General features: G+C 32.2%; 1 protein-coding gene across 2 annotated transcripts in view; it reads left to right on the top strand.

Moving 5' to 3' along the window:
* LOC101890135 (bromodomain-containing protein DDB_G0270170) overlaps positions 1 to 21,568 on the top strand; it is a 218,486-nt gene that overhangs the window by 58,588 nt on the left and 138,330 nt on the right. The window contains exon 1 of one of the 2 annotated variants that reach the window (XM_059126234.1): positions 5,340 to 6,259. The exons of the other annotated variant lie outside the window; for it this stretch is intronic. Within the exon in view, the coding sequence (XP_058982217.1) occupies positions 6,198 to 6,259 (62 nt within the window). The 5' untranslated portion in view covers positions 5,340 to 6,197. Of the gene's footprint in view, positions 1 to 5,339; positions 6,260 to 21,568 lie in introns of those variants that run through there. 2 annotated transcript variants of the gene reach the window in all.

Genomic DNA, 21,568 nt, shown 5'->3' with positions numbered 1-21,568 from the left:
TGAACTTTTTCGTATAGAAGAAGTTCGACACTGAACTTTTTCGTATAGAAGTAGTTCGACACTGATCTTTTTCGTATAGAAGAAGTTCGAAACTGAACTTTTTCGTATAGAAACAGTTAGTTACTAAACTTTTTCGTATAGAAACAGTTCGTTACTGAACTTTTTCGTATAGAAACAGTTCGTTACTGAACTTTTTCGTATAGAAACAGTTCGTTACTGAACTTTTTCGTAACATAGAAACAGTTCGTTACTGAACTTTTTCGTATAGAAACAGTTCGTTACTGAACTTTTTCGTAACATAGAAACAGTTCGTTACTGAACTTTTTTGTATAGAAAATGTTTGACACTGAATTTTTTCGTACTGATATAGTTCGGCACTGAACTTTTTCGCATATATATAGTTCGGCAATGAACTTTTTCGCATAGAGAAAGGTCGACACTGAATTTGTTCGTACAGAAAAAGTTCGACACTGAACTGCTTTGTATAGAAACAGTTCATTACTGAACTTTTTCATTTATGTTTCGTATAGAAAAAGTTCGGCACCAAAATGTTTCGTTTCGAAAAAAATCGACACTGAACTTTTTCGTATAGAAAAAGTTCGTCACTGGACTTTTTCGTAGATAAAAGTTTGTCACTGAAATTTTTCGTATAGAAACATTTCATCTCTAAACTTCTTCGTATAGAAAAAGTTCATCACTGAACTTTTTCATTTAGAAACAGTTCCCCACTGAACTTTTTCCTTTTGAAAATGTTCATCGATGAACCTTTTTGTCTAGAATTTAATTTCCCTTTTCGCCATTTGTTGTCATTCTTTTTCTGTCATCATTTATCTTTAATTGCTTCAACATTTATAATACGCCCAAGGTGAAATACATGTGGATGCATGCATGTATTTCCCCAGGCAACAAATGCCAAAGGACATAAAAGCAATTTGCCCGGTCCGGATAAATACAAATACATGGATGATATCATGTTTGGCTAAATAGATTTTTATCCTTTTCAAATATTTGTATTTCAGTTTTTGTAGATTTGCAATGCTCTCACCCCTCCCTTTCTCACTCCCCCTGCATTGGCACATCTCAATTGCGGCTGTACATTTCTTTTTTTCATTGGCTGGATGGCTGGCTGGGCTTGACCTTCTTTAGCCATCTAAACAGAGCATAAAAAACTGCTTAACCATCAAAGGTCGCAGGTAAACAGAGAAGAAAAAAAAAAAAAAATAGAGAGACCATGACGACTGCAAATAGTTTTTACCCTCGCAATGAGTAGAGGGTGGATGGGGATTATTTCAAAATATTTTTTTTTATTTCAATTTTATTTTAACCAAATAATACCGAGAAAATTATACAAAAAATTGCACAAAGAGCAGGATTAACCGAAATTTCGTAAACACGATTTAAGTTGTGTTGGTTTTTTTTTTTAATATTTGAGTGGAATAAAACAAATGCTTTGTTTGAATGGTAATTGAAAAACTTTTTTAATTAAATAAACATTGCAGAGCTGTGTAGAGCAGGGCAGGGCCAAACTGCCAGCCACCCAGCCAGTCAGCATTGGAACACAAGCCACGATGAAATATGAATTTTATGATTTTGAAATTCATATAAAAGCCATTTGATTTGATATATACATATATGTATGCAAATATGTATATCCCAACGTACATATGAATATAAATAGGTGAAAATTAATAGGGGATTTTCAGAAAACAAATTTCAACATTTGGAGGATTTTCATAAAACGAAAATAAAAAATATCGACAATTTCTTTAAAAATCGCCACGAAAATATTTCCCCTAAAAAATTCAACTTTTAAAAATAATTCCCCTCTCTCTCTCTCTCTCTCAAACTCAACTTTCCATCTTTTCGATCCTTGACTCTCATCCTCCTCACCTTTGTTCTGCTCTATTTTCAAATTTTAAATTCAGGTGCACAAAAAAAGAAGAAAAATTTAAATTTGCCTTCTGAACGGCTTTTATCTTCACACGCCTGATTGTAATTCTCTAATACTCTTCCTTTTTTTTGCTCTGAGACACAATTTTTCCAGTATTGTGCTAAAAATAGAAATTTGGGTTAGGAACAACCAACCATCTGTTCGGGAGGTATGGCGGAGGCTGGCTGACATCCGCGGCAAGTTTAATGCGTAACATGCGAAACCTTTTTGACATCATCGTTTTTCTGCGGAGATTTTCCGCAAAAACGGGAGGGGTGGAGTTGAGGAATAATATTGAGTTCTTTGGAAATACAGTGGCTCAAAAAAGAAAAACTTCAATGGAAATTTTTCTATAGAAAAACTTCACCAATGGAATTTTTACCATAGAAAAATTTCACCAATGGAATTTTTACTATAGAAAAACTTCACCAACGAGAATTTTTCTATAGAAAAACTTCACCAACGAGAATTTTTCTATAGAAAAACTTCACCAACGAGAATTTTTCTATAGAAAAATTCACCAATGGAATTTTTTCTATAGAAAAAGTTCACCAATGGAATTTTTTCTATAGAAAAAGTTCACCAATGGAATTTTTTCTATAGAAAAAGTTCACCAATGGAAATTTTTCTATAGAAAAACTTCTCCAATGGAAATTTTTCTATAGAAAAATGTCACCAATGGAAATTTTTCTATAGAAAAATGTCACCAATGGAAATTTTTCTATAGAAAAAGTTCACCAATGAAAATTTTTCTATAGAAAAAGTTCACCAATGGACTTTTTTCTATAGAAAAACTTCACCAATGGACTTTTTTCTATAGAAAAACTTCATCAATGGATTTTTTTCTATAGAAAAAGTTCACCAACGAGAATTTTTCTATAGAAAAACTTCACCAATGGATTTTTTTCTATAGAAAAAGTTCACCAACGAGAATTTTTCTATAGAAAAATGTCACCAATGGGAATTTTTCTATAGAAAAATGTCACCATCGCGAATTTTTCTATAGAAAAATGTCACCAATGGGAATTTTTCTATAGAAAAACTTCACCAACGATGATTTTTCTATAGAAAAACTTCACCAACGATGATTTTTCTATAGAAAAACTTCACCAACGATGATTTTTCTATAGAAAAACTTCACCAACGATGATTTTTCTATAGAAAAATGTCAGCAACGAGAAATTTTCTATAGAAAAACGTCAGCAACGAGAAATTTTCTATAGAAAAACTTCACCAACGAGAATTTTTTCTATAGAAAAACTTCACCAAAGGCAATTTTTCTGCACCAACGGCGTTCACCAATGGAATTTTTTTTATAGAAAAAGTTCACCAATGGAAATTTTTCTATAGAAAAAGTTCACCAACGGAATTTTTGTTATGGAAAAAATTCACCAACGGCAATTTTTCTATAGAAAAACTTCACCAATGGAAAATTTTCTTTAAAAAACTCCACCAATGGAAATTTTTATATAGAGAAACTTCACCAATGGAAATTTTTCTATAGAAAAAGTTCACCAATGGAAATTTTTCTATAGAAAAAGTTCACCAATGGAAATTTTTCTATAGAAAAAGTTCACCAATGGAAATTTTTCTATAGAAATAGTTCACCAATGGAAATTTTTCTATAGAAAAAGTTCACCAATGGAAATTTTTCTATAGAAAAAGTTCAGCAATGGAAATTTTTCTATAGAAAAAGTTCAGCAATGGAAATTTTTCTGTAGAAAAAGTTCACCAATGGAAATTTTTCTATAGAAAAACTTCACCAATGGAAAATTTTCTATAGAAAAATGTCACCAACGGGATTTTTTTTATAGAAAAACTTCACCAACGAGAATTTTTCTATAGAAAAACTTCACCAACGAGAATTTTTCTATAGAAAAACTTCACCAATGGGAATTTTTCTATAGAAAAACTTCACCAACGGGAATTTTCCATAGAAAAACTTCACCAACGAGAATTTTTCCATAGAAAAACTTCACCAACGAGAATTTTTCCATAGAAAAACTTCACCAACGAGAATTTTTCCATAGAAAAACTTCACCAACGAGAATTTTTCCATAGAAAAACTTCACCAACGAGAATTTTTCCATAGAAAAACTTCACCAACGAGAATTTTTCCATAGAAAAATGTCACCAACGAGAATTTTTCTATAGAAAAATGTCACCAACGAGAATTTTTCTATAGAAAAATGTCACCAACGAGAATTTTTCTATAGAAAAATGTCACCAACGAGAATTTTTCTATAGAAAAATGTCACCAACGAGAATTTTTCTATAGAAAAATGTCACCAACGAGAATTTTTCTATAGAAGAATGTCACCAACGAGAATTTTTCTATAGAAGAATGTCACCAACGAGAATTTTTCTATAGAAGAATGTCACCAACGAGAATTTTTCTATAGAAGAATGTCACCAACGAGAATTTTTCTATAGAAGAATGTCACCAACGAGAATTTTTCTATAGAAGAATGTCACCAACGAGAATTTTTCTATAGAAGAATGTCACCAACGAGAATTTTTCTATAGAAAAACATCACCAACGAGAATTTTTCTATAGAAAAACTTCACCAACGAGAATTTTTCTATAGAAAAACTTCACCAACGAGAATTTTTCTATAGAAAAACTTCACCAACGAGAATTTTTCTATAGAAAAACTTCACCAACGCGAATTTTTCTATAGAAAAACTTCACCAACGAACATTTTTCTATGGAAAAACTTCACCAACGAACATTTTTGTATAGAAACACTTCACCAAGGAAAATTTTTCTATAGAAGCACTTCACCAACGCAAATTTTTCTATAGAAAATCTTTTGCAACATTTTTATGATCCTGCCTTGGCTCCACTGTTTCTTTATTTCCCCATTAAATTTCAATGTTTTTTCCTTGTGTGCGGGTGTTTGTGCCTGTGATGACATTTTATGAGGGGGTGTGAGCCAGTTGTAAGTATGTGCCTTAATGGCAGGGGTTTGTCATGTGTAATGACACACACAGAAATGAGTGTGGCAATGACAATGTCGATGATGATGATGATGACGGCAATGATAATGACGCTGATGCTGATACCAGTGATGACGATGTCTGCTGTGACGTTGCCTTTTACCCCCAGCCAAGAAAGTTGTGTCTGTCTGACAAGCAGGCATTCTGGTGGCATTGTTACACTCTTTGTACGTTCTGTCTGCCCTGCTATATGATGAGGGCAGTGAGATGAAGAAATGATGGGGAGGCCACTAAATATTCAAACAAACACCACAAACCATTCTACCAACAAAAATAACAACAACAACACCAATAAATGCTACCACATGTTTGACAAATATGCCATTCATTTGCTGCTCATTTAGTCACTGCGGCCGGGCCTGCCATGGCATCCCTAAGTGAATCTTTTTTAAATGAATTTTTTTATTTCAGTTTAATGCAGGATTTCCATAGAAAACGAACAAGGCGCGCGCGATTGACACGTTAACGGAGTGAATACAAAAAAGGTCCCGGAGACCCAGCCAAAAGAGTTCGAAAGTGTCAAAATTAAAGAGTGAAAAGAGGTGGAAAATTTATTGATGAGAATCAATAAAATGGCTGTGAAAGTTTTTCATTTGGCCCTTTTCCATTAGCAAAAAATGAAATTCATGGCCAAAATGGTGACAAATTAGTGGCTCAAAAAGCAAAAGTGGCAAAGTTTCGTGAGTGTGTGAAATATTGAAAAAATTACAAAAAAAAAAAAATTGTCATTTCATTTAATGGCTTTATAATGGCTGCCCGGTAGCCAAACCAACCAAATCTGCCATTTGAGAAAAAAAAAGAAAAATTGTCAAGTCAGAATTATCAATTCCAATCAATGTTATCGTCAACGGCAGGCGACGACTCAGCTCGGCAAAGACCCATCAACGACAACCCCATCGCCATCAGCATCAGCATCAAAGTCACATCCAAAGCTTAATTGTCATCTTCTGCAGTAGAAGCCGTTGAAATCCCCAAGCAAGCAAAAGAGTTCAATAGTTGGGATCTGATGCAGATGAAGATAAGCCATAGAGTCGTACAAGTACTTTTGCATGTATGACATGGTGGTGATGAATCTGATGAGTCTGATGATGACGATGGTGATGGCTTTGTCGATAATGAGGTTATTGGTGTTCCTCCCTTAGGGTGGTTGCCATGATGCCCAGCTTTGCGGAGGAGGTCCAAATACGAGAAACAAATTATTGATTTATAGATTTCTTTCCTTCTGTGACTAAAAATAACCCAAAGTGGAATTTCATTGCACAAAACAATGTGGGGATTATGGAATTATTTCAAGCAGAGAGGAGGAAAAGAGAAGGCGACGAAAAATGGGTAAATATTTTGGATTTTAAATAAAAAACTAAAGACCATACATTAAAGGAAACATTGGAAGAGATTTTCTATAGAAAATTTTCCATTGGTGAATTTTTTCCAAAGAAAAATTCTCGTTGGTGAACTTTTTGTATAGAAGATTTTCCATAGAAAATTTTCGATTGGTGCAGATTTCCTTTCGAAAATTTTCAATTGGAGAAGTTTTTTTTTGAGAAAAAATTCCATTGGTGAAATTTTCTTTAGAAAATTTCTCATTGGTGAAAATTTTCTGCAGAAAAATTGCCGTTGGTGAAGTTTTTCTATACAAAAATTACGGCTGGTGAAGTTTTTCTATAGAAAAATTTCTGTTTGAGAACTTTTTCTATAGAAAAATTCGCGTTGGTGACATTTTTCTATAGATAAATTCTCGTCGCTGACATTTTTCTATAGAAAAATGGTGAAGTTTTTCTATAGAAAATTTTCGATTGGTGACATTTTTCTACAGAAAATTTTCGATTGGTGACATTTTTCTATAGAAAAATTTTCGTTGATGAAGTTTTTCTATAGAAAAATTCTCGTTGGTGAAGTTTTTCTATAGAAAAATTCTCGTTGGTGAAGTTTTTCTATAGAAAAATTCTCGTTGGTGAAGTTTTTCTATAGAAAACTTGGTGACATTTTTCTATAGAAAACTTCTCGTTGGTGACATTTTTCAATAGAAAACTTCTCGTTGGTGACATTTTTCTATAGAAAACTTCTCGTTGGTGACATTTTTCTATAAAAAACTTCTCGTTGGTGACATTTTTCTATACAGAAAAATTCTCGCTGGTGACATTTTTCTATACAGAAAAATTCTCGTTGGTGACATTTTTCTATACAGAAAAATTCTCGTTGGTGACATTTTTCAATACAGAAAAATTCTCGTTGGTGACATTTTTCAATACAGAAAAATTCTCGTTGGTGACATTTTTCTATACAGAAAAATTCTCGTTGGTGACATTATTCTATACAGAAAAATTCTCGTTGGTGACATTATTCTATACAGAAAAATTCTCGTTGGTGACATTTTTCTATACAGAAAAATTCTCGTTGGTGACATTTTTCTATAGAAAAATTCTCGTTGGTGACATTTTTCTATAGAAGAATTTTCGTTGGTGACATTTTTCTATAGAAGAATTTCCATTGGTGAAGATTTTCCATAGAAAATTTCTCGTTGGTGAAGATTTTCTATAGAAAAATTTCCATTGGTGAAGTTTTTGTATGAAAAAGTTTCCAATGTAGAAGTTTATCCATAGAAAAAATTCCGTTGTTGAAGTTTATCCACAGAAAAAATTCCGGTGGTGAAGTTTTTCCATTGAAAAAATTATTGTTGGTCACATTTTTATACAGAAAAATTCTCGTTGGTAAAGTTTTTCTATAGAAAAATTTCGTTTTTTGCCATTATTTATCATTTTTTAGACACATGTTAAATTTATAATAATTTTTTTTTTAATTTGCTGATTATAGATTTTCTAAATTTTCAAAACTTTCACTTGGCCACATTGCCAAAATTGGTTGTTAACACGGATATGCAATTTGCCAAAACATTATGGACATAATTATCAATCTGTTTTAATATAGGTTACCGTTTTATGGCTGTATTTTGCAATGAAAAAATCCAAATTATTTGGGGTTAATTAGACAGTTTATAAAATCATGAAAATTCAATCGTGGTTGGCCAAAAAAATGTTTTTTTTTGCGTTTTTCATAGATTTATTTTATCATCCCAATTTTTGTAATTTTTACTCAAAACAAAAAATCACTTAACTATTAAAATCTATTTAATAACTTGAGTACTTTTTCAATCCAACTTTATTTCTTATTTTTAATATTTTAATATTTCGATAATTGAGTCTATCTAATAATATTCGTATTTTTCTCCAATTTATTTATTTATTTTTCTCTGTTAATTTTTTTCTTTTGGCCTTGCAAATATTTTCGAAAGGACCCCCATTTTTCATTTATTTTTTGTGCAACTCCATAAAAAATTGATGTTATGATTTTCCTTTATGGTGTTTTTAAGGTTTGTGTTTTCTTTTGTAGTTGTCATTGTTAACCAGCTAATATATTATTATAATAACAAATAATAACGACAGCAGCAACAAAGGGTATCATGTCTATATTTTAGCTAACAAAAAACGAAGTAGAAAAAATATTAAAACCAACAGTCGCCACATAAAAACCAAACATTGGGGCCATCAGCATAAAACACCAACAGTGTGAAGATCCATACACACACACATCACACCGCAAACACAACATCAACAACAATAAAAACAATGCCTGATCATTTGAAATTAACACCAAAGCGTGCGATTTTCAGTTGGTTATTTTTTCTTCGTCTTGTAACCAAAAAAAGATTTGTTATGCTTTTGTTTTCTATATTTTGTTGGTGTGTGGTTTTTTGGTGTTGCTTTAGTACCAGCATCGTAATGGGCTGCGTGCTGTTGTGCTCATTGAAGTTGGCAACAACAATAATCCATACATAAAAGAAAATCCAACATCGTTTTTACACGAAACAATTACATTCGTCTAACAAGAGCCTAACTAACAAAAGGGAAAATCACACTCCAATTGGTGGCTCCCCTTCTAGTCATTCTTCGTATAAAGAAAAACAAAAACAACAAGAGTACAACGATATGATTTATTGTTTGGTCGTGTAACTGAGTAGAAAAACGAAGAGATTCAACATAACCATTTAAATGGGGAGTTAATGGGGAGCTCTCTTTCTCCCTCTACAACACATCATAATAATAAACTCCATGGCAAGAGCATAGATTTCTATTCCACCTACTGAGCAATGCATTGGTGTTTCAATGAGTTAGGCAAAGGGAAACCATGACTCTCCCCACATTCAACACCTAATAAGACAGAGAAGGCAATGTGTGTTGCCTTAGCCACGGAGCAATGAATTAGTATTGCAATAGGTAACGGCAATGGGGAGCCGGCTTTCTCTATCTCTCCCACATTCCATTACTTAACACTCCATAATAAGAGTAGTTGATTGACTAAGGCAGAGGGCAATGCATTTGTATACCAATAAGAAATAATAAATTAAGGGATTTCTCTTGCTCTCACAGCCACCCGTTACTCATTAAACCCCCACTCATAAGCAGAGAATGCAATAACAATGCAATGTAATGCCTTCGTTATTTACATTTCTAGATGATCACTGTGCTGCTACACTCATCAACACAGAAGCCATGTGTGTGTGACTTTTGTTATTTTTAATGCTTGGCTTATTCATAATTTTCAGAGCATATTTTTAGGCATTCACAATGAAAATAATTTAAATTACTATTCATTAACGTTATTTTCTACTTTATTAAAATTATCTTTCTCGCCCATTTAATTGGTTTCAATTAGCCTCTAGTTAGTTTTTATTGTTAGTGTTCCGTTGTTGTTAATATTTATTATTTAAGCCTTGAACTTTGCCATGTCCAGGAATTTTGTACATTCATTCAATTAATTAATAATTGCAGACAAAGAATTTAATTTAAAATTGTGGGGGAGAATTGTATTTTTAAATGGAAATGTGGGGTTGGCTGGCATTAAACTTGCACTTTCATTAAAATTTAAAAAATGAAATGGGGTGACTTTTATAAAAATTAAAAAAAACAGTAGCTTTTCTGTGGAAAAGTATACCAACGAAGTTAAAGAAAGTAAATTTTTCTATGGAATAAGTTCAACAACGGATTTTTTTTATGGAAAAAGTTAAACAGAGGAAATTTTTCTGTAGAAAAAGTTCACCAATGCGAGTTTTTCTATAGAAAAAGTTTACCAACGCGAATTGTTCTAAAGAAAAATTTCACCAACGGAATTTTTTCTATGAATAAAGCTTACCAACGGAAATTTTTCTTTGGAAAAAGTTCACCAACGGAAATTTTTCTATGAATAAAGCTCACCAACAAAAATTTTTCTATGGAAAAAGTTCACCAATGGAAATTTTTCTATGGAAAAAGTTCACCAACGAAAAATTTTCTACAGAAAAAGTTCAACAACGCGAATTTTTCTATAGAAAATGTTCAACAACGCTATTTTTTATATAGAAAATATGGAAAAAGTTCAACAACGCGAATTTTTCTATGGAAAAAATTCACTAACGGAAATTTTTCTATGGAAAAAGTACACCAACTGAAATTTTTTTATGGAAAAAGTTCACCAACGGAAATTTTTCTATAGAAAAACTTCACCAACGAGAATTTTTCTATAGAAAAACTTCACCAACGAGAATTTTTCTATAGAAAAACTTCACCAACGAGAATTTTTCTATAGAAAAACTTCACCAACGAGAATTTTTCTATATAAAAACTTCACCAACGAGAATTTTTCTATATAAAAACTTCACCAACGCGAATTTTTCTATAGAAAAACTTCACCAACACGAATTTTTCTATAGAAAAACTTCACCAACGCGAATTTTTCTATAGAAAAACTTCACAAACGCGAATTTTTCTATAGAAAAACTTCACCAACGCGAATTTTTCTATAGAAAAACTTCACCAACGCGAATTTTTCTATAGAAAAACTTCACCAATGAGAATTTTTCTATACAAAAACTTCACCAACGCGAATTTTTCTATAGAAAAACTTCACCAACGAGAATTTTTCTATAGAAAAACTTCACCAACGAGAATTTTTCTATAGAAAAACTTTACCAACGAGAATTTTTCTATAGAAAAACTTTACCAACGAGAATTTTTCTATAGAAAAACTTTACCAACGAGAATTTTTCTATAGAAAAACTTCACCAACGAGAATTTTTCTATAGAAAACTTCACCAACGAGAATTTTTCTATAGAAAACTTCACCAACGAGAATTTTTCTATAGAAAACTTCACCAACGAGAATTTTTCTATAGAAAAACTTCACCAACGAGAATTTTTCTACAGAAAAACTTCACCAACGAGAATTTTTCTATAGAAAAACTTCACCAACGAGAATTTTTCTATAGAAAAACTTCACCAACGAGAATTTTTCTATAGAAAAACTTCACCAACGAGAATTTTTCTATAGAAAAACTTCACCAACGAGAATTTTTCTATAGAAAAACTTCACCGACGAACAATTTTCTATAGAAAAAGTTCACCAACGAACAATTTTCTATAGAAAAAGTTCACCAACGAACAATTTTCTATAGAAAAAGTTCACCAACGAACAATTTTCTATAGTAAAAGTTCACCAACGAACAATTTTCTATAGAAAAAGTTCAAGTCCTAAAGAGAAAGTTCACCAACCGAAATTTTTCCATAGAAACAGTTCACCAATGAAAATTTTTCTAAAGAAAATCTTCACCAAAAGAAAATTTTCTATAGAAAATCTCCACAAAAAGAAAATTTTCTATAGAAAATCTCCACAAAAAGAAATTTTTCTATAGAAAATCTCCACCAAAAGAAAATTTTCGATAGAAAATATTTACCAATGGAAATTTTTCCAACGAAAAAGTTCACCAATGTACATTTTCTACAGAAAAAACTTCAGCAATAGACATTTTTTATAAAAAAAAGTTCACTAATGGATATTTGTTTATAAAAAAACTTAAATTTTCCATAAAAATTCTCAACAATAAACATTTTTCTATGATAACATTTTTAGAAATGTGTTTCTATTATCCTATCCTCCATTTCTCGTTTACCCCCAATTGATTGACATTCTATTTAAGAATGCACAACAAAAAATCCAAATAATCTATCCGCAAAAAATCAGCCCCCTTCCGTAGTTGTTGATGTGCATCATTGAAAAGTTTATTGCTTTTTAGTTGTTGTTGTTTGTGTTGTTCGTGTTGATTCTCCCCACAAATAAGCCATAGCATATGAACAAGTGTCACTGTCATTGTCAAATCCATTGAAATTATGATGGAGAGGAGGCTGCTGTTTATGACGACGACAGCAGCAATAATGCTGATGATGATATCTTTTCCAGCAGCAAATTGAAGATGACTATGATTCAGAGGCTTAGCATGCATTGCCTTTTAAATACCACAACATACACACACACCATGAATCGACTTTTGCACACATGAGTTCATTTATCATTTCCCTAACATATGGGGAATTATTTGCATATTGTTGTTGGTAGTGGGGTTCAAATTTGTTTAAACATTGTATAATTCATGTGAACGTTTAAGGCAAAGAAATAATTCATCAATCATGATTCTAATAATTTTGGAGTGATTGGCCCAAAGAGTACCCGCCTTTGTTAAAGAGTTTAATTTGTTGGGATTTAATGGGTGAATGAATGTATAATGGGGGGACAAAAACAACTTTTTTCATTCGTTGGTGAAATTTTTTATAAAAGAATTTCCATTGGTGACATTTTTCTAAGAAAAAAAATTCCATTGGTGAAGTTTTTCTATAGAATATTTCCATTGGTGAAGTTTTTCCATAAAAAATTTCCATTAGTGAAATTTTTCTATAAGAAAATTTCCATTGGTGACATTTTTTATAGGAAAATTTCCATTGGTGACATTTTTCTATAGGTGTTGGCGTTGGTGAAGTTTTTCTATAGAAAAATTCTCGTTGGTGAAGTTTTTCTATAGAAAAATATTCGTTGGTGAACTTTTTCTATAGAAAAATATTCGTTGGTGAACTTTTTCTATAGAAAAATATTCGTTGGTGAACTTTTTCTATAGAAAAATATTCGTTGGTGAACTTTTTCTATAGAAAAATATTCGTTGGTGAACTTTTTCTATAGAAAAATATTCGTTGGTGAACTTTTTCTATAGAAAAATATTCGTTGGTGAACTTTTTCTATAGAAAAATATTCGTTGGTGAACTTTTTCTATAGAAAAATATTCGTTGGTGAACTTTTTCTATAGAAAAATATTCGTTGGTGAACTTTTTCTATAGAAAAATATTCGTTGGTGAACTTTTTCTATAGAAAAATATTCGTTGGTGAACTTTTTCTATAGAAAAATATTCGTTGGTGAACTTTTTCTATAGGAAAATGTTCGTTGGTGAACTTTTTCTATAGGAAAATGTGCGTTGGTGAACTTTTTCTATAGAAAAATATTCGTTGGTGAACTTTTTCTATAGAAAAATATTCGTTGGTGAACTTTTTCTATAGAAAAATATTCGTTGGTGAACTTTTTCTATAGGAAAATGTTCGTTGGTGAACTTTTTCTATAGGAAAATGTGCGTTGGTGAACTTTTTCTATAGGAAAACGTTCGTTGGTGAACTTTTTCTATAGAAAACTGTTCGTTGGTGAACTTTTTCTATAGAAAAATTCGCGTTGGTGAAGTTTTCCTATAGAAAAATTCGCGATGGTTGGTGAAGTTTTCCTATAGAAAAATTCGCGATGGTTGGTGAAGTTTTCCTATAGAAAAATTCGCGATGGTTGGTGAAGTTTTCCTATAGAAAAATTCGCGATGGTTGGTGAAGTTTTTCTATAGAAAAATTCGCGATGGTTGGTGAAGTTTTTCTATAGAAAAATTCGCGTTGGTGAAGTTTTTCTATAGAAAAATTCGCGTTGGTGAAGTTTTTCTATAGAAAAATTCGCGTTGGTGAAGTTTTTACTATAGAAAAATTCGCGTTGGTGAAGTTTATAGAAAAATTTCCGTTGGTGAAGTTTTTCTATAGAAAAATTTCCGTTGGTGAAGTTTTTCTATAGAAAAATTTCCGTTGGTGATATTTTTCTAGAGAAAAATTTCCGTTGGTGATATTTTTCTAGAGAAAAAATTTCCGTTGGTGATATTTTTCTAGAGAAAAATTTCCGTTGGTGAAGTTTTTCTATAGAAAAATTCTCGTTGGTGAAGTTTTTCTATAGAAAAATTCGCGTTGGTGAAGTTTTTCTATAGAAAAATTCGCATTGGTGAAGTTTTTCTATAGAAAAATTAGCGTTGGTAAAGTTTTTCTATAGAAAAATTCGCATTGGTGAAGTTTTTCTATAGAAAAATTAGCGTTGGTGAAGTTTTTCTATAGAAAAATTAGCGTTGGTGATGTTTTTCTTTCGAAAAATTTCAATTGGTGAAGTTTTTCTTTCGAAAAATTTCAATTGGTGAAGTTTTTCTTTCGAAAAATTTCCATTGGTGAACATTTTCTATAGAAAAATTGCCATTGGTGAATTTTCTTTATAGAAAAATTTGCGTTGGTGAATTTTTATATAGAAAAATTCGCGTTGGTTTTTATAGAAAAAAATTCAATTGGTGAGGTTTTTAATGGATTGTTGTTAATTGTTGTAATTGTGTTAAACTTCCATCTTTCATCTTCCGTTGACCACTTAGCTGCTGCCGACTTTTTTTCTCTGCTGCCTAACTAACAGCTTCCTTAAGATTTTAATCAACATCATTACGGTGGGCCGTAAACATTTTTAAATGAAAATTAACTTTTCCTTTCCTCCATATGGAAAATAAAATTATGGTACTACAGTTTTAATTACACTCTCGCTTTTCAGCAGTGGGTTAACACCCAGTGAGTGTGAGTGCTTCACACTGACACGCTTTGAAACTGAGGCGTTGTCCGCGTCTCTTTTTGCATAATTTTGTTTTTCATGTATTTTCTTTCTTTTTTTGTGAGGAAAACTTAAAACGTTGGAAAATTTGCTGCACTTATCTTTATTGCTGAGTGTTTGTTTGTGAGTGTGTGTGTTTGGAGATGTTGAAGGAAAAAGTTGAAATTTGTTGAAAACTGTAAGACAGAAAAAAGTAAAGTTAAAAAAACTGGGATTGAAGTAACTTTTCTGAAATGTAATAAAAATTATTACCAAAACAAAGTGGAGCGTAAAGTCAAAAAAAAGTTACAAGAAATGAGTTTTTTAAGTAGTTCAGGGCTAAGAGATGATCGGTGATAAGAATTGAGGTGATAGGAGATTTTGAAGAGGGCCTCTTATAGATAGAACTTTTTCCATAGAAAAATTTTCATTGGTGAAGTTTTTCTACGGAAAAATTCACATTGGTGAAGTTTTTCTATAGAAAAATTTCCATTGGTGAAGATTTTCCAAAGAAAAATTTCCATTGGTGAAGGTTTTCTATAGAAATATTTCCATTGGTGAAGTTTTTCCATAGAAAAATTTCCATTGGTCAAGTTTTTCCAAAGGAAAATTTCCATTGGTAAAGTTTTTCTATAGAAAATTTTCCATTGGTGAAGTTTTTCTATAGAAAAATTTCCATTGGTGAAGTTTTTCTATAGAAAAATGCCCATTGGTAAAGTTTTTCTATAGAAAAATGCCCATTGTTGAAATTTTTCTATAGAAAAATTTCCATTTGGTGAAGTTTTTTTATGGAAAAATTTCCAATGGTCAAGTTTTTCCAAAGGAAAATTTCCATTGGTCAAGTTTTTCCAAAGGAAAATTTCCATTGGTGAAGTTTTTCCATAGAAAAATTTCCATTGGTGAAGTTTTTCTATAGAAAAAATGCCCATTGGTGAAATTTTTCTGTAGAAAAATTTCCATTGGTGAAGTTTTTCCATAGAAAAATTTCCATTGGTGAAGTTTTTCCATAGAAAAATTTCCATTGGTGAAGTTTTTCCATAGAAAAATTTCCATTGGTGAAGTTTTTCCATAGAAAAATTTCCATTGGTGAAGTTTTTCTATAGAAAAATTGCCTTTGGTGAAGTTTTTCTATAGAAGAAGTCGCGTTGGTGAAGTTTTTCCAAAGAAAAATTCGCGTTGGTGAAGTTTTTCCATAGAAAAATTTCCATTGGTGAAGTTTTTCTATAGAAAAATTGCCGTTGGTGAAGTTTTTCTATAGAAAAAGTCGCGTTGGTGAACTTTTTCCAAAGAAAAATTCGCTATAGAAAAATTTTCTATAGAAAAATTCGCGATGGTGAAGTTTTTCTATAGAGAAATTCGCGTTGGTGAAGTTTTTCTATAGAAAAATTCGAGTTGGTGAAGTTTTTCCATAGACAAATTCTGCTTTTGCCTGGCCCGGATCAAAATAATCTTCGCGGCACAGAACATTTTCTACATATCCCCTTAAAAAATAAAAAAGTATATTTCTTCCAATCTCTTTGAAGATGAAAAAATCAAAAATTCATAGCATACTTTTAGGATTTTTGTATGAAATCAGTAAAAGAGTTGCCAATTATCAATAAACATTAAATTTTATTTTCTTTTCAAAGAAAAAATAACTGAGCATTTTTAATTTTATTTAAATAATTTTTATTTACCTCTTCCTACCTCTTCCACCATTTTTTGATAAATTATTATTACACATTCCATTTGATGCCATTTCACGATAAAATTTCACAAATTTACCCACGAGAGAAAAAAACACACAATAATGACGTCATCAGCACACTTGGCAAAAGTTAAATACATTTTCAATGATTTATAGAAAAACTGATAACAAATCTCGACTTTTTGTTGTCTTTCTTCCGCTTTGCTGGGTTGTGGGTCATTAACATTTTACTCAATGAAGTGCCATAAATTGATGATAGATACTTGAGGTCATACGGGGGGATTTTGTCGATTTGGTGGTCCTTAAACATGCACGGAGTGTATATATATGTATATAATTTGTATGAGTGTGTGTTAACTGAAGAGCCATGTATGAGCACGTGTGTGTGTGATAACTAATTTTCACACAATGAAATCACGGAAGAAATCGGGAAAATTGATGAGGTTATTTGCGTAAAAGCCATTAAATGCGGATAGATAGTGGTGTAATTTTTCCGAAAAAGCTACAACAGACAAAACAATTTTTTTTAATCAAAACTTCACATATATTAGTACCATATGGTAGATTTATCTTAGATTTATAAGGTTTTAAATATTATATTCCATTTTTTTTGAAAAGAGTAATAGGAAAATGTTTACCTTTTATACAAACTGATCCTCAAAATCCTTAATTTTAAAGTTCCATTGGACAATGGGGGAGGATTCAATTTTTCTGGAGATAAATTTTTCAATGTCTTTTATTAAAAAATGGCGACCACCTCAGTTATGAGTTATGATTATTCAAAATGTTGACCCTTAATAGGGGAGATTCCGAAGCTCCGAAGTTGGCCAAAATAGATCAAGGCGGATATAAATTTTTTACTATATCGACTAAAAATTTTGACCCTTTGTGGGGAGGTACTTGATGGTGTGGGCCGATATTGTCCATTTTCGCACATGACCTAGCACTGATGCAAATTTTAGGATTTGCAAAGTTGGAGCAAAATCGGATTATCCTTTCTCTTTCTTTGCAGTAAATTATTTTCCTTGAAAATGTTGACATTTTGTGGGGGAGTTACCAGAAGGAGTGGACCAATATTGCCCATCTCCAAACTCGATCTAAGTTTGACAATAATAATTAGATGTACCAAGTTTGGATCAGATCGGATGCACCAGTCAGACGGACTGACATCGCTAAATCGACTCCAAATGTCCCGAAACAGATTTAGTCCAAAGAGACTTAGGGTCTAAAACCGTTATTCGATGAGGCACGTTTTGGCCGTATCAAATGATATATACCCTCTCTAGCCATATGGCTGAGGGTATACAAATTTCAGGATTCCAATAAACTCAACAGTAAATTTAGTACCATTTAGTACTTTTCGTACACTTTTAGTTCACATTTTCAAAAATGCGTCAATATCTCAACCTCAGATACCAAAAGACCCCTTAATATGAAATTTCAAAATTTCAGCTCTTAGTATCATTTGGTACATTTCGTACATATTTCTAAAACCCCCTTTCACATCTCAATTCCAGATACCAACATCGACTTCAATATCAAATTTGAGGATTCAGCCCCATTCCTTCATCCAATACCAAATTTGGTGCCATTTAGTTCTTTTCGAACAAATATAGCCCGCATTTCCAAACCCACCTCCAAATCCCAACCATAGATACCAACGAAATATCAATTTTCCGAATTTTATCTCTATCCCTTCACCAAATACCAAATATAGTACTATTAAGTACTTTTCGTACAATTATAGTATATATTTTCGAAACCACCTCCATATGATCAGGCTACTCATAAACATCGAGCCTAATACAAAATTTTAGATTTCAAGCGTTATCTGTTCACCCAATACCAAATTGTACCAAATATAGTACTATTTCGTACTTTTCGTGCAATTGTAATACACAGTTCCAAAATCACCTTTATCACAAACCCATCACCAATAGAGACCCGAGAACAAAATATCAAAAATTCTATCTTCATCCGTTCACCCTATGCTGTACCAAATGTAGTACCATTTAGTACCTTTTGCGCACTTAGAACGCATTTCCAAAACTACCTTCATATCTCAATTCCAGATACAAACAGAGACTTCACTATCTAATTTAGTACCATTTTTCAAACACAGACACCATCTGTAACCTAAATATCAATTTCGAAAATAAGTACAATTTAGTACTTTCTGTACAAATATAGTACACATTTCCAAAATCATTCCAAATTTCAACCTCAGATACCAATAGTTTTCTAGCTATCAAATTTCCGAATTTTATCTCCATCCCTTCACCGAATGCCAAAATTTAGTACAATTTAGTGTTTTTCGTACAATTATAGTACACATTTCCAAAACTACCTTTATATATGAACCCTACTTTTAGCCTTTGATTTTTATACCTAATTTCAAGTTTTTTTTGCTCTATCCGTTCACATATTACCCGAATGGTACTATTTTTCGAAGTTTGGTACCGTTTTAGAACTTTTTGTAACCTTACAGTTTAAATTTCCAAAAACCCTTTGGTACATCTATCCTGCACTCCGTCAGTGACTCTCATTCCAAATTTCTGAATTCTAATTCATCCTGATTGTCCCCTATAAAGTATTTAATTTTTGGTATATTTTAGTACTTTTCGTAACCTTTTAGTACGTATTTTCAAAAACCCAGCCTTATCACACGCCTACGCACCAAGATGGACCCTCGTGCATTTGAAGATTCTAGCTTCAGCCGTTTCGTCTGGGCGTTGATTCCGGATCACTACTCTTTTAGATATGGAGACGAATTTCAAGGGCTACCCAAAACCTTCAGTTTTTTCCATTATTTTATTTTTTTTATAACCCAAATATCCAATAAATTTTTTTAAATGCCATAATTTTTCCGACCAATTTTGTTAAATAAAACCCAAAAACGACATTGAAATGAGGCAATCCATTGCATTTGTGCATTAATCCCCTAAGATATGCAATGGATTTTGCAATAAATGACTAAAGAATATCCATATTTTAAATAATTTCAATTTTCCATTGCAGCCCACTTTGCACCACAATCGCCGACATTCTGCGTCTCCCTGAAACACCCACAGATTTCGTTTTTTTAATTTTGCAAATTGTGGCAAAAATAATTCTTGGAATATCATTCTCCAGGTTATTGCATCCACAACATGTTCAATGTGTTGATTAATTTATAGCTGCTTTTAATCAATCTCCAAGTTGAGATTTTTTGTTTGCCTTTTTTTCCATTCAATAAAAGTCGAATGGCAATTTGTTAAAAGAAAAAAAAAAAAAAAAAACAATCACAGCCACAAGAACAAAAGACCCCGGCATATGCCCGCCTTCATCAAATCACATCTATCGGCTAAAGTTTGTGTGTGGATGGATTATTCCTGTCATTCAGTGATGACTGCATGAAGAAGAATGCCAGTGTCTGGCTAAACACGATTCGGGATGATGTGCTATCTTTTTCAGCGGGTTTATCCACTCCGTTCCCCTGAGGGTAGGAGGAGGTCTGAGTGGGGGCCTAGGGTGAAAATGTTTTAGTTTTTCAATTTTCGTTTTTTTTTGCCACTTGTCGCCCATGTCATGTGTCTGTGTTCACCAAAATCAATCGCCTGTCGGGCACGATAAATATTGAGAACTGTAAAAAAAAAGAGAGCGAGAGAGCGAGCGAGAGCAGCTCTTAGATTTAATACCTCAAATATTTATAATTGACTTAACATGAAAGATTTATGGCTGAGCCAAGAGATTTATTGGCAAACACGGCGGCAAGAATAAATTTTCTTCGCATTTTTTTTGCGGGCGTTCTAAACGTTTGTCAAGTGGATGGATAGATAGATGGATGAATGAATGGTTGGACATATTCGACCATAATATTGGGTTAGCAAATTTAGAAAAAAATCTGTGTTTTTTTATTTTATTTACGAAACATTTATGCAGACATTAGAATGTTGGGAAAGGTCATTAAGAGTGACAATGAGTGGTGATTTGTAGAAATATTTAATACAATTATGATAGTATCGTTTGAACAGAAAAAAAAGACAAGTAAAAAATCTGTAAGTTGGGCCGGGCCGAACTTTGAATACCCTCCACCATTTGGTACAAATTTAGCAATTTTCAAAACAATAAGATCCTTTAAAAATTCTGCTAAAATCTTAAAAATACCGAACGTAGCCGTACATTAGGGTCTATACGACGACGTGGACCTGCATAGGCAACTTTTTTCATAAGCTATTGCAATATTCAAATGAGGAACTTGAAAAAAAAATCTGTTTATAATGTACCTAAAATCATCAGAATACCGAATATTGGGAGGCATCATGGAGGTTATAAAACGTGGACCTGCACAGACAATTTTCTGGCATAGGCTGTAGTATCCATTACGAACTTCAAATACCAAATTTGAAACAATTCCGGTAAATAATGTCGCTAAAATCATCAAAATGTCGAAAATCGGGGGATACCGTTATATGGGGGCTATACGAAGACGTGGAGTTGCAGATATAATTTTCTTTCATAGGCTGTAGTACCCATTACGAACTTCAAATACAAAATTTTAAATAATTCCGGTAAATAATGTCGCTAAAATCATCAAAATATCGAAAATCGGGAGGTACCGTTATATGGGGGCTATACGAAGACGTGGACTTACAGGGCACATTTTCTGTCTTAGACTGTAGTATCCATTACGAACTTCAAATACCAATCTTAAAATAGTTCCGGTAAATAATGTCTCTAAAATCATTAAAATACCCAATATCGGAGGTACCGTTATGTGGGGGCTATATGAAGACGTGAACCTACACGGCTCATTTTCTGTCTTAGGCTGTAGTATCCATTAAGAACTTCAAATGGGAAATTTGAAACAATTCCGGTAAATATTGTATCTAAAATCATCAAAATACCGAATATCGGGGGGTACCGTTATATGGGGGCTATACGAAGACGTGGACCTACATGGCTCATTTTCTGACTTGTGCTGTAGTATACACTACAAAAGGTCTCTATTTCTATCTGGCGTTGAGCTGTGGTGGTGGTTTTGCAAATGCGTATTAAAATTGTACTAAATGATACTGGGAAAATAAAGAGCTGAAATTCTGAAATTTGATATTAAGGTCACTGTTGGTATCTCTGGTTGATTGTTTTGAAATGACTACCAGAATTAGGTTTACATATGGAGACATTGGATATTTTTGAA

The sequence above is a fragment of the Musca domestica genome, unplaced genomic scaffold, assembly GCF_030504385.1.
Source record: "Musca domestica strain aabys unplaced genomic scaffold, Musca_domestica.polishedcontigs.V.1.1 37, whole genome shotgun sequence".
Classification (NCBI taxonomy): Eukaryota; Metazoa; Arthropoda; class Insecta; order Diptera; family Muscidae; genus Musca; species Musca domestica.
This window is presented reverse-complemented; position numbering and strand designations above follow the sequence as displayed.